This window comes from Vicia villosa, linkage group LG5, assembly GCF_029867415.1.
Source record: "Vicia villosa cultivar HV-30 ecotype Madison, WI linkage group LG5, Vvil1.0, whole genome shotgun sequence".
Taxonomy (NCBI): domain Eukaryota; kingdom Viridiplantae; phylum Streptophyta; class Magnoliopsida; order Fabales; family Fabaceae; genus Vicia; species Vicia villosa.
The window spans coordinates 148,090,445-148,105,373 of NC_081184.1; the positions used below are offsets into that span (position 1 = coordinate 148,090,445).

Consider the following 14,929-nt stretch of genomic DNA (forward strand, 5'->3'; position numbering starts at 1 on the left):
TGTGTGGAGAAAGTTTTGTTGTGTCTAGAAATCTCTCATTTGCAATCACTCTAGTTGTTAAGCTACAACAATTGATTTATCCTACCATTAGGCTTTAATAATAGCGTTAAGGGTGCGGAGACAACAAACAGTTCCTCAGAGTGAGCTTCTTCATTCTTTGTGTGTGTATACATAACATGGCTAATTATTGTCGGATTATAGCTATTTAACGGTCATGTCTCCCTTATCAGAGCGAAATCTTTATGACCATAATAACTTTGTCTTGTTTGGAAAAGACATAATTGCTTTCATTGTCATTAATCTCCATGTATGTTTGTTTGCTAGTGTATAATATTGTTGAAATTGATGCATATTTTTAGAACATTTTAGCAAAAATAAATGACAATGTGTTGCATGTATATAGTCAAATACTAATAGATACGAGTTATTCCTGAGTCGGCAAAGTCGGTCTAATCTCCTGAACTCGTTTATGCTCAGCCAGAGCTCGCTACAACTTTAAGTATTCTTCAGCTTCATGTGGGGTGCGCATACAGAGATAGATAGTGTATATACATACCAATATAAAATGATAACAGATTGTGCTTAATGTAAATTTTTATTACGTCTTAAAATTAGTCTATACTTTAATACACTTCTTTATTTAAACGAGGGTAATTTAAATGAAGACCACGTCTTCTTTATTCAAAACTCATATATAATTACGTGGGATCCATTTGATTCAAGTCTTGCAAGCGGGAAGAGGAGAACCACACAAACACTTATTATGAGCATAACAATACTCATCAAACCGTGAGTTTGTTGGAATCTGACCACACAGGTTATTATAGCTCACATTCAACTTGTGCAAAAATCGAAGCTTTGAGAGTCCCTCAGGTAGCACACCATAGATTTTATTGTTCCTCAAATCCAAAGCATTTAAATCCTTGGACAATCCAACTTTCCCAATATCAAAAGCAAACGAGTTCATCGCCAAAGATATCGTGAGTGTACTTATATTCGACTTAAAAAACATTGAAGCATCACCCTTGAAAGCGTTCCGTGACAAGCCCACATCCGAAAGGTTAAGATTACCCAGCGACGCTGGAATCTTGCCAGAGAGCCGGTTTCGCGAGAGAATCAACCCCGTAAAGAGTTTCGGAAACGACCCGTACGATTCAGGTATTGTACCGGTGAGTTGGTTGCCGTCGAATGCGATCCCTCCGAGGCTGGGGATAGTGGAGAGTGAGGCGGGGAGGGGACCGGTGTGTTTATTGTTACTGAGAGTGATGGTAACAAGGGTTTTGATCTTTGAGAGTATGTTAGGTATCTCGCCGGAGATGTTGGTTTGGGTGATAGAGAGGAACCGGAGGTTGGTGAGGTCGGAGATGGACTGCGGTATAGGGCCGACGAGGTTGGGGATGCGAGTGAGAAAGAGCAAATTGAGGGAAGGTAGGTTAGTGATGGAGGGTGGAAAAGATACAGGTTTTGGGAGGTCGAGGTCGGAGAGATCGAGATCGGTAACGCGGTAGGTTGGGGTGAAATTATCGCAATCTACACCTAGCCATGTACTGTTACAACAATCGGTGGTTGGATCCCATGAAGAGAGCTTGGTTGGGTTGCCAAATTGTTTTTTGATTTGGAGAAGTGTTTTTTTGTCATCTGGATTGCAGTTTTCGGTGCGTGAAGGTATAAAGTGATGTGTGGTTAGGACAAGTAAGAGAACTAATGTGCATGAGGGGAAGTACATGTTTGATGATAATTGTTCTTCTTTTTCTTTTCAGTTGCTAGAACTGGAATATATATAGGATTGTATGTGAAGTAGTTATAGATGTGGCGATGGGGATAGCAGCTTGCGTTACTAATAGCTTTTGTGACAACTCGTTTGAAAGAGTATATTTTATTGTCAAATATTGCATGCAGCATGCTTCAAGTCAACTCACACGTTAATATGATACTAAAAACACTACCCTAATGCCATTGTCGACATAATAATGGGAGGAGGTAACAATGCTTGTTGGACTCACTCGCACCACAAAGATATTAGATATATACGGTAAAAACTGGTACTATTTGTGTATTTGTACAGGTAACCTACAAGATAAGTAAATACTATCTTTGACCTTACCTTTTGCCTTTCTCTGAACTACTTATAATCGTTATAATTTCAAGGTGAATTCTTATTTACCCACCTCAAAAAGGTGGGTATGATTATCTTTAGTGTAAAATGCATTGAAAATATCAAACACTTGTTCTATATGATAAATAATTAAATACATAAAAATTAAATGGTGTCATCTGATTGACGGAATGTACACTACCCATCTTTTTGTGATGGGTAGAGAAGTTGTCTCCTAATTTTAATTCAGTTGTCAAGACTTGCACCGTTATGAACATTATGTTGTTACTGGTCTTCATTGTCCTGTTCCTCTCTTGTCTAAGACTTGAATGCACAACCAATTTTCATGGTTGTTTTACTTGTCGATACACCATTACAGTCATTCATGTATATTCTTCTGTGGGAGGCAAGCAATTGGTTTTGGGGGCTGCACGAGTATAACATACAACAGGACCAAGAGGCAGAGGGGGAGTTGCAGGAACTATGTTGTATTCTAACAGAAGTTGGACCGCTTAGAAACGACGAGGATCTATGAAACACCGACACCTCTAAAATCAGGCGTGTCTGTGTCCGTGTCCGTGTCGATGACGGACACCTGCACCGACACTTGCAATTACGTTTAATTTATTTATTTTTTAAAATTATTAACGGTGTCGCCGTGTCGGTGTCGGGGTCGTTTTAAGGGTGTCCGTGCTTCATAGGCGAGGATAAGTTTGTTTGGCCTGGTGGGAATTCGAGTGTGTATGTGGTGGGAGAGTATTATAACAAACTTCTGAGGGAGGTTTCGGAGGAGGAGGGTCAGCCAGACGTAAAGGAAGCGCTGAATGTGTTATGGAGGTCATGGATGCCGTCGAAAGTCAAAATCTTCGGTTGGAGAATGTTGAAAGATAGACTAGCAACGAAACAACAGCTGATCAAAAGAGGCATAATAGAGCCTAATGATGAAAGTTGGTGTGCTTTTGGGTGTGGACAAATAAAAGACTCTACGCATTTGTTCCTAAACTACCCAATTGTAAGAAAAGTGTGGGAGAAAATTCCGGTGTGGCTTGGTATGAATGTTGTAACAGGCACAGGTACTGTCCTGGTCATTTTATGCAGATGATGGAAAACATGAGGAGCTCATGTTCAATTCAGAGAGCAGCAGTCTTTTGGATGGCTTTATGATGGAGTGTTTGGAAACAGAGGAGTAATATTATTTTCAATAGTGTTGTTGGAGATATTGAGGAAATTGTGCATGGTGTGAAGATGCACTCTTGGTGGTGGCTAGCTTTGGGAACAAAACATAAAGTGTACTCTGTAATTTTTATGAATGGAATCATAGTCCTATAGATTTCATCTAGGATTATATTTTGTCTTATATAGGGCTGGTGCTGTTTGGAGACAAACTCCTTTTTCTGTAATTTTGAGTACTGTTGGTACCCTCTTCTATATATATATATATATATATATATATATATATATATATATATATATATATATATATATATATATATATATATATATATATATATATATATATATATATATATATATATATCATTGTTTATAAAAAAAAAGTATATTCTTCTGTCTAGAATTTTACTGTGTCAGTCTTTTTTTTAAAATTTGTTGCATGACTCAAAGTTGTGTCAACTTTTAGTTTGATGATTTCGCCCATAAATATATTTGTGGCGAGTTAATCAATGTGACTTGGGATCGGCTTCACCTCACCTATATCACTTTAAGTATTTTTTGAAGGATGGTGTGTCCTAGAGCAAATGGACTATAGTCTATTGATGATAAATATAGATATGTCCATCCAAAGTCCCTCAAGGACAAGGTTGTAAGGAAGACGTGATTAAATTGTTAGTCAAGTGACTCTAAATACGAGAGAGTGGTAAATTGTGTTGATTAAAAATCAAAACTAATTAATTGAAACTTTTTTATATTTAAAGGAATTACTTAAACCCTAATAAACACATAGAGGTAAGGCAGCAAAAATAGAAAAAAGAATTTGGAGATGAAGAGAGATGTGCAAAACAAATAACATAAACAGAAATAAAAGAGAGAAGAGGTTGGGAAAGTGCACCCGAAATTTCTACAAGTTTGGCATTACCACTTGACATTACTATAACAAGTTGTACATTTTGTATCAGACTCTTACCTCAACCATTTATTTCACTGAGATAATATTTATTCATTAGAGGCATGCTTCAAATTTCAACAATTTTTCCCTCAGTCAAAACTAACAATTGTGATGAAAAATGCATGAGGGACACGCTTCGAATCTCATCACTAGCAATTTTGTGTCTTATTCATTACAAAATGGGCATGATCTCTTTATTTTTATTTTTAAATTTAACTTAATTAACAACTTTTTACTTTGGTTGAATTTAACAACCGTGGGAAAATATCTCTTAAGAACACAATTTCTCTACTGTTGTTAAATTCAACTGAGGTGAAAATTTTCTCATTCTTTTTTTTTTATATTAAAACAATTCATCTTTTTTTATATATATAATTCATCTTATATATAACCAAGTTGACTTATAAATTTAATGAGTCGAATTATGTGTAGTTAAAATTCACCTCATTTAATTAATGAACTTAATTTGGTTCGTGAATCTAATTCAGAAATTTAATTGTTGAACCGAGTTCCACATTATTTTCGAGTTGGTTCGATTCATTGTGATCCTGTTGGCTAGGATTTTCGACAGAAACTAAAATCCAGCCAAAGAGAGATAGAATCTGGAAAAAAATCCTTTAGATGGAAAAACACCTGGGTCGAACAGCACCTGGCCGACCAAGAAACAAGAGGAGCAATAGTCCATTGGGCCCAGAAGCGCCAAAGACCCAAAGATTAAATGAAGGCCCAAAACAATCAAACAAACTGTTCGTAGCACGCAAATGTTGAGTTTTTGGAGGGAAATAGAGTATGAATGAAGAACGTGGGGTTCTGCTAGAGGAAGTTAGAATGAAGAACGTGGAGTGCTAATGAGTCGAAAACCTCCACGAAGTAGTTATTTTTCTGCATTATAAATAAAGAACTTTGTACATAGTTTTAGGGGTTCACAACTTACAAACGCTTACACGGTAACACTCAGAGTACCCAAACGACGAGCGAAATGAGTCAAACAAGGGCTATGTATGTTTGAATCACCTAATTTTCTGCAAATTTTTAATATTATGTCATTTACATTCAAACTTTGTTGTTTTCTTTACTTGTTCATTGTTTAAACTCTGCCCAATTAGTCACAGAAACGGCAATTTCAACATCAAGAGTGTTTGGCACCGTGTTGAACGCCCTTTATTTCAAACGACAATACTCAAAACTCTTATTAAAATACTTTAGAAACAAAAGCATTGTCTTGAGATTCCCTGATCGACCTCGCGAGTAACATTTAAAAAGAGACTAACGTAGTTTACAAAATCCAGAGGTAAACACAACCCTAATTCTCTTTTGCTTTCGAAAAAATAATATAAACATATATACTCTCTTGAATCCATATAAAATATCTAATTTATATTTGTTGTGTAAAAGTGTTTTACACAGTCATAATCATTCAATTATTGAAAATGTTTGACACTACTTCTAATGTCACTCATATAAGTAGGAGTAATTGTCCTTAATGCAAACTTATTACAATATATCAAAATTAATTTATTTCTTAATAAACTTATTCGTATAGATCATAATGTAAATGAAGACCACCATCTTCTTTATTCAAAACTCATATAGTATAATTTTATGGTATCCATTAATTCATTTCAAGACTTGCAAGCGGGAAGAGGAGAACCACACAAACACTTATTATGAGCGTAACAAGTTTGATCAAACCGCAGTTGTGGAATCTGACCACACAGGTTATTATAACTCACATTCAATTTATGCAAAAACCGAAGCTCTGCAAGTCCCTGAGGTAGCACACCATAGATTTTATTGTTCCTCAAATCCAAAGTATTCAAATCTTTGGACAATCCAACTTTCCCAATATCAAAAGAAAACGAGTTCATCGCCAAAGATATCGTGAGTGTACTTATATTCGACTTAAAAAACATTGAAGCATCACCCTCGAAAGCGTTCCGTGACAAGCCCACATCCGAAAGGTCAAGATTTCCCAGCGACGCCGGAATCTTCCCAGAGAGCCGGTTTCGCGAGAGAAGCAACCCTGTAAAGAGTTTAGGGAAGAAGCCGTACGATTCAGGTATTGTTCCGGTGAGTTGGTTGCCTTCGAATCCAATTCCTACGAGGCTGGGGATAGAGGAGAGTGAGGCGGGGAGGGGACCGGTGAGTTTGTTGTTAGTGAGGGTGATGGTTACAAGGGTTTTGATCTGTGAGAGTATCTCAGGTATCTCGCCGGTGATGTTGGTTTGGATGATAGAGAGGTACCGGAGTTTGGTGAGGTTGACGATTGACTGCGGAATAGGGCCGACGAGGTTGGGGACGCGGGTGACAGAGAGTGAGACGAGGGAAGGGAGGTTAGTGATAGAGGGTGGAATTGGGACGGGTTTGGGGAGGTCGAGGTCGGAGAAATCGAGGTCTGTGACGCGGTAGGTTGGAGTGAAGTTATCGCAATCTACACCTAGCCATGTACTGTTACAGCAGTCGGTGGTTGGATCCCATGAAGAGAGTTCGGTTGGGTTGCCAAACTGTTTTTTGATTTGGAGAAGTTCTTTTTTGTCCTCTGGGTTGCAATTTTCTGAGTGTGAAGGTACTGTAAAGTGATGTGTGGTTAGGATAAGGAAGAGAAGTAACGTGCATGAGGAGAAGTACATGGTTAATGACAGTGTTGCTCTTCTTCTTTGTTTCAGTTGCTGGTTGCTACTGCTATAACTGGAATATATATAGGCTTGTATATGAAGTAGTTATGGATATGGCGATGAGGATAACAGCTTTGGTTACTAAATAGCTTTTGTGACAGCTCGTTTGAAAGAGTATATTTTATTGTCAAATATTGCATGCTTCAAGTCAACTCACACGTTAATATGGTAGTACTAAACACTACCTTAATGCCATTGTCAACATAATAATGGGTGGAGATAAGTGATAACAGTGCTTGTTGGACTCACTGGCACCACAAAAAATATATAAACGATGCATAAGGTAAAAACTGATACTATTGGGGTTATTTACATGGTAACCAGCAAATTAGTTTGGATATGACACTTTTCTTTAGGGGTGTTCAAAAAAACCGCAAATTTTACCGAACTGTCAAACCGAACTGTACTGAACCAAAAATAACTGAACTTATTATAACAGTTCGCAAACCGAACCGTGACTTTAACTATAGTTATCAAATTGAAACTGAACCGTTAATAACCAAACTGAACCATTTAAAACCAAATCACATAGTATATGGAGTTAGCGTGTTGCTACATACCGTTAATTTACACTTCCTAGTAGGGGTGTGCATGGATCAAAAACCAAACCAAATTGAACCATATATATGGTTTGGTTTGGATTTTAAAACCATTTTCATAAAACCAGTTTATTTTTTTAAAACCGGTTTACATGTGGATCGGTTCGGTTTAAAACCGGTTTCTCAAAAAAAAAAACAATTTTCAAAAAAGTTAGTTTTAAACCGGTTTCTCTCAAAACCAATTCAATATTTAAAATTAATTTTATTTACTTTGAATTAATACCAATTTTTTAAATCAATTTTTCACTTAAACTATTTTATTCATTTTAAACTAATACCAACTTTTTTAAAATCAATTCAATACTAACACGTAACATAACTTAAGCTAGTTTAAGTGGTAGTTGGATAAAATAAATTATTTGAAGATATTATTTTTATGTAGCAGTACGTAGTTATCAATTACTTTATGATTAATTGTTTAAAATTAAATTGCTAATAGCGCAGGACTAGTAACTAAGAGATGTGAATATCATAAAAAAAACATAATTACGAGACGTGAATAGTTTGCACAGTGTATTTTCATTTTCAACTTAGGACTATATATTAAATAGGTGAGAGTTAGAATATTTGTCTTCCGTAAATTTTATTTTCAACTTAGCATCTAATTTGGATTGACAATAAATTAATTTTTAATTGAGTCTCATCATCATATATTATATTAAAAATAACAATTTTTTTCTAAAAATATTGCAAGCATGGGCTATTAGCAATTGATAACTACTACCACACGATAGTATATTAAAAATGAACATAATATTATAAATAATTTTATTTTAATTTAATAAAATAATTGTTTAAAATTAAATTTTTTATTCAGAATTTATTAATGTGTTATTAGAGAAATTTAACTTTTATCATCATATATGTATGTGGTTAACCATGAAAAGAGACAAAAATATAAATTTAATACATAATAAAATTTGGGTACCCAATAACTAAACCACATTATTATTGTGGGTTCCGGTTTATAATTGGACAACAAAATGGATACCCAATTTTATATTTTAACATTTGGATTGGGTTTTAAAAAGTGGAACAATTTGGATACTAATTTGGTTATGAAAAACCGGTTTTTTTGCACACCCCTACTTCCTAGTATTGCTATTAACTGTTAATTTAAATTCCTACTTACTGATTCTTATAATTTGAAATTTATGTTGGCTAATTTTATTGAAATGAAAAATTTATTATCAAAAAAAAAATTATATGTTTTTTATAAATACAAATGCTAATTAAAATTTATAATATGTCCTGTATTGTTTTAAAATCAATTTTAATATAAATATAATTTTATAACTAGTTTGAAATACAATTAGTTTTAATATAAATTCAATTCTATAATTAATTTGAAAATATAATTAGTTTAATACATAACTAATTCTATAATTAATTTGAAATCCAATTCTATAGTTAATTTGAAAATATAATATTTCTTTACTGTATTTTTATTAATTTTTTAAAAAAAATACAAATTAGAAATGTCGATTTTTTTCGAAAATAAAAAATTCATATTTTCCTTAAACTAGAAAAGTTAATTTTTTTTCGAAAATAAAAAAATTTCAGTTTTTTCAAAAAAATAAAAAAAAGTCATTTTTTTCGTAAATTTGAAAATTCAATTTTTTCCCAAAAAAAATAAATTTTTGCAAAAATAAAAAAGCCAATTTTTTTCAAAAAAAAAAAACGATTTTTTTTTAAAATAACAAAATCAGGTTTTTTTTAATACAAAAATTGATAGAAAATTTAATATATATTTTTTAAAAAATAATTCAAAACTAGATATAACGGTTTGGTTCTTTAACAAATGGTTTAGTTTATAAAATTTTGTTTTCTAATAGTTTGGTACGGTTCGGAATTAAGAACCGTTATACCATACCAAAATTTTTGGTTCAGTTCGGTTCTAAAAAAATTGAAACGGTTCGGTTCAGTTTGAATAACCTTATGAAATGGTTTGGTATAGTTCGGTTCAGTTTTCTTAGAGAACCATACCATTAACAGCCCTACTTTTCTTTATTGTATTAGTAATCCATTTACCATTTATTTCATATACAAACAGAAGAAAATTTTCATCTGTTACTAAAACTGATTGTTAATTAATATTTTAAAAATACTTTTTTAATTTTAATAGTATTTTTTGAATTTTTATTAGTAGAAATGTTAGTTTTAAGTAACTTATACGTTGACGTAAGAGTTTTTTAAAGGGAAGAGTTCAAGAACCTCACATCTTTGTTTAAGAACATGTAATGTTTAAGGATACAATATGGTAAAGGTATTTTTTGATGGAATTTTGTCGTAACATCAGATCAATGACATCAAATAATGAAAAATCACTCTCATAACTATTATCCGAAAGAACATTCTAAAACTTCGGGAACAAACATGGATATGTTCAAAAAAAGTTTATAATCCAGACAAATGATATATCAATATTTGTTTGTTTGGATTGTGATGATCATACAAAAAATTATAGGTCTCTTAAAACTAATAAAACTCTATCTATATGACTACAAATATCAAATCAAAGTTCACGCAAAATTTATCTAGGTTTTGCTTGCGAGTTTAGAAAGGAAGAGAATGAAGAGCTTCGAAAAATGTTTTTTTTAAATATAGAGAAATTTTTAACGTTTGAAAAAAATATTTTGTTTAGAATGATAAAATAATATTGATCATTAATTGTTCATGCAGAACATTTTTGGAGAGCCTTTCCGAAGTGAACCAGGCAATGTAGCAATTGTTCTATGTTTAGGGGGCTTTTAGGAGAAGGATGGGGGTCACCATTGTTGGCAGCCTCCAGGTTCTCACTCCTTTTTGTGTTATTCATGCGCTCTGTCACCCTCATTCCTTGGTCTCAAGAACCTTTTTATAGTGTCAACACTGTCCTTCAATGGGGCTTCAAGGGGTATGGCTTTAGTGAGTGGTTAGTGACCATTAACCTTTCATAATAGGCCTCGTCAAACACTTGTAACTGATTTATGATCATTGGCCTTTTGTAACCGATTTGGTCATTATGGCTCCGGTGACATTTTTATCTCTGATACATAAGCATCAACTCGGCTCCTGTTGCTCGACATATCTTGACTTACATTCTCGGCTTTAATAACTAGGCTCTGAGAATTATAGGGTGTACATAAGCCCCCCAATCATGATACTTGATAGGTTGAAGTGTTCGAACAAAGAATCCTGAAATTCTCTGCTCTCCTACCTGGCTAAGATTCATCTAGGTGTCTTTTCATGACTTGATGGCGAGTGATAGCGGGTTATTTAAGAATAATGATCATGGATATCTTTATGATATTTTCTTTCTCTCCTTGTCATATTCAGAGAAAAGTGCCTAACTTTCAATAGAGAAGTCAAAGAATATTGGTGGTTGTGACGAAAATCAGAGAATCCTAGTTGGTTCTTGACCTATGGTTGTTGTAGAACTCGGTAAGATCTAAGCCTAGGGAAGTCGGAGAGCCCTGGTGGGATCTCGGCCCGTTGAAGTTTTGCAAGCTGACGAGCTTTTAGTGATATAGAGGTCAGAGAACCCCGACGATGTCTTGACCCTTTTATTGATTTGTTGAACCCGATAGGTTCTAGATGCGTAGGGGTCAGAGAGCCCCAGTGATTTCTCGACCAGTTGATAATAGCCAAATTAAGGAAGGCCTTAGAGGTTTTCACTAGCTGGAAACTTCTGCGTAGATCTTGCTTTATTTTTCACATGACCCCGAAGGACATTTGATATGATTAAAGTCATAGTTTTTTTTATTGATTCACAATTGTTTTGTCATTTTCAGTCTTGGAGGATGCATTTCATAATGTTCGGAAAACTTCTTTCTTTTGAATGCAATATTTTATGCTCACGTGAGGCTTTTTATTGTTTTGAATGCTTTTTGTTTCCTCATAGCTATTCACTTATAGCCCCATGCATATACTTAGATGGACTTAGTATATTGTAGGTATCTATTATGCCCATATCGAAGACATATCCCATCTGAACTCAATATAAGTCAGAGGTTCAATTAACACAAATCAGAAATATATTTACTTTCATCTTATTCACTGAACTGCAAATAAGAGTTTTAAATGACAACCCTTAGTTAAACTTTAGTTTTGTAGAAACGTACTCCTAGTGTTCCACGTTTCTTGATGAACCTTGTTACTTTGTCAATTTTGTTTGTAAAAACTGATTATTAAGCCCCAAGCAAATATAGTTAGCTAGGGCATAAACCATGGTGGTTTTTTAGCATTATGATCACTAAGGCTGCTTTATTGCTAGCATCTCTCATAGTATCCTGATTTAAAAAAACATTTAATCAGCTCTAAGCCATTGAGGTCGGGTTCATATACACTGGTTGTAACACCCCAATTTACCCCGCATAATATTAATAAAGATCAGAGTATAAAATTCTTCATTCGAAAACAATTAATCACAATCAGGATGTCACATTTACTTCATAACAAAAACAGTTGCTCATAATCATAATAGATACATAACAGGTATAAACGCAATCAAAACGATATAGTCTTCAAAAGAAACAACTTTCAATTACGCAGCGGAATTCAACATATTCAGTCTTAGAAATGTCATGGCATCTTAATTCAACAAAATCAACTTCAAGTTGTAAACATACTTCAATAAACAATTAAGATCAACAAATAGCAAATAATAACGTTCACCTCCCCCCCCCCCCGAGTGTTACGTATCAGGGACAATCCAAACTCAATCTACTTGAAGGTAACTAGCCTTCATTACTGATTACCTGCATGTTACCTATATAGGGGTAACATTCAAACAGAAGGGGTGAGATATCTTACAATATAGAGGAATGCATGATAAATAATATAGGAGATATAGATCATACATAATTTCACCACTTCAAACAACATTAGCATCGTTCATCATTCAATAACAACTAATTCATCAACATTTTATTACAACAAAATCATCCACTTAATAACATAACAAAATCATCAATATGATATAACCACTTATTTATCATCGTAACGACTCAAAAGATGCAACTCGAAACGCGACTCATTACAATGCACATGCACATGCATATGGTACCAATGGAGCATAACTCCCAACTTAATAACGGAGCAGAACTCCCAATTTAATAACTGTCAATTAATATAGGCATCAACAAGGCATAAGCCTTAAACTTTAAACTTTTGCCAATCCAGGCTAACTTACAGAGCGTGAGCTCCCAACTTTTATACTATGAATACGACCACGTATGAATGCAACAACTACACAACAACAAGTCGACTTTAGCATAAGCCTACGACTTGAATTTTCCAATTAATAGGGGCAAAACAACAACAACAATTTTTCAATAACCACAACATAACAACGACGACAATCACAACCACAAGGCATAAGCCTTCAACAAACGCTAATATAGGCCATCACTTCATCGTCATAACAACATCAATCCATCGTGTTATTCATACCTCATCACAGACTTCATATTACACACATAATCATAACATCATCAATTCATCTTTTTCATCATAATAATAACAAACATCATAGTACACAAGTTAAGTAACGACATGACATGGTTAATTCAACTTCTTAATAAAAGCATATTTATCGTTAATTCATCACAAGGCATCATTATCAGCTCATACGGATCGAATACGTACAACCAATTGCATCAAGCATACCACATCATTATCAACTTATACAGATCGAATATGTACAACGAGTATAAATTATATTAAATAATTATCTACTGGTTCCCAATTCATTTTTATAAGATAGGAATTTATTTTAGCTTTCCAACGGGCCAAACGGCACGTCAAACGGACATCCGAGTCAAAAGTTATGGCTTTTTGAAGTTTTAAAACATTTCAGTACCGTGGAACCCGGTTCCCCTATTTGGGAGCCCGGTTCCCCTAACTCTCTGTTTATAGGAACCCGGTTCCCCTATTTGAGAACCCGGTTTCCCTCGTTAAAATTCACATTTTTACGTTCCAGAGACATTGGGAACTCGGTTCCCTTATTTGGGGACCCGGTTTCTACTGTAGCAGACCTAAAAATTTATTGTTTTGCTGCTACGAACCTCAACCCTTCAATACCAACAAAACCCATACTTTCCCCATACGAAAAATCACCAATAATCATAGTTTTTCAATGCAAATACCAATATCATACCATTATTGACATACAAACATCAATTCCATGATTTGCATAAACATTACAAAGCATTCACAACAATTATAAACACATCAAGACTCAAATTCTTCACACATTCATGGATATACAATTATGAAGCCTAATCTCTACCATACTCATCATCATGCCAACCCTTAGAGAGTAAGAACCTCACCCTTACCTTAGCAATTTTCTTCAAAAGTCGCTATACCAATGAAGGTTCTCCCTTTGTCCTAACTCAGCTTTTCTATATTTCACGTTCTCTTCCAAAATTCTGTAACTTCCCTAATTTCTTCTAATTCTCTTATTTTATTAATTCCTTACTAATTTCCATCTCTTTAATGGGCTTAACATCACACATCCCCTCAATACTCATACTAACACATTTTATGGCCCAATTACTATTTAATCAATTATTCTATTGTTATTATTAAATCTCAATAATAATTCTTATTTCAATCATATTAAATCATCTAATCTTCTAATAAATCCAATCAAATAAGTAATTACAACTAATTATATTTATTCGATTCTACAACTTCTAAATCAAAGGAACTATCCTCTATTCTAAAGATACGTACCCTCCAATACCACAATCATCATATAACATCAAGGCAAATTATCCAATAAATCAACAAAACATCAAAATAACACTAAATTATTGAATAACGAAAATCGGGTGTTACACTGGCGATTGAAATTGTTATTTCTCGTAATTGGTATTTCCCATAGTCTATGTGGCTTGGTACGGGATAGACTTTAATCAATTTGCTCCGAGATTGTTATGATCTAACTGGTATGCCCATATGCCTCCCAAGCACGAGGCCTGGAGGGGTGAAATGCTTAAGTAAGACTCATCCCGACCACTTCTGCGAATTTCTACCATGCTGCAAGTGAATGATGTTGGAAACCAACTAGATTTATGGCCTGGGGAGTGGTTATCCATTCGGTTGGGGGTTACCCATTTTGGCCTGGAGTAATTTTCCACGGGGCCAGGTAGTTACCCAGTTTTCCTGGGGACTGGTTGCCCGTTCTCCGGGGAGTTATCACTATGGACGTAAGTGAAAACTCATCTGACAGGGGAATTACCCATATTATCCTATTCGGTGGGGAATTGCCACTATGGCCGAGAGTGAAATTTCATCTGACCGAGGAGTTAACTATTTTTGCCTATTCAGCGGGGAGTTACCACTATGGCCAAGAGTGAAAACTCATCCAACTAGGGAGATACTTGTATTTGCCTATTTGACGGGAAGTTACCATTATGGCCAAGAGTGAACACTAATCTGATCGGGG

At 34.4% G+C, this 14,929-nt stretch overlaps 2 protein-coding genes across 2 annotated transcripts; both read right to left on the bottom strand.

The window, feature by feature from the left end:
• Window positions 1–578: 578 nt before the first annotated feature.
• Window positions 579–1,742, bottom strand: LOC131607727 (polygalacturonase inhibitor 2-like). The gene has a single exon (XM_058879696.1). The coding sequence runs from the start codon at window positions 1,724–1,726 to the stop codon at window positions 719–721; it is 1,008 nt and encodes a 335-aa protein (XP_058735679.1). The 5' UTR covers window positions 1,727–1,742; the 3' UTR covers window positions 579–718.
• Window positions 1,743–5,655: 3,913 nt separating this feature from the next.
• Window positions 5,656–6,988, bottom strand: LOC131607728 (polygalacturonase inhibitor 2-like). The gene has a single exon (XM_058879697.1). It carries the CDS (start codon window positions 6,848–6,850, stop codon window positions 5,843–5,845), a length of 1,008 nt encoding a protein of 335 aa, XP_058735680.1. The 5' UTR covers window positions 6,851–6,988; the 3' UTR covers window positions 5,656–5,842.
• Window positions 6,989–14,929: the final 7,941 nt, after the last annotated feature.

Bases quoted from the DNA above. Each gene is read 5' to 3' on its own strand.
- LOC131607727 (XM_058879696.1), bottom strand. From the start codon at position 1,726: ATGTACTTCCCCTCATGCACATTAGTTCTCTTACTTGTCCTAACCACA.
- LOC131607728 (XM_058879697.1), bottom strand. From the start codon at position 6,850: ATGTACTTCTCCTCATGCACGTTACTTCTCTTCCTTATCCTAACCACA.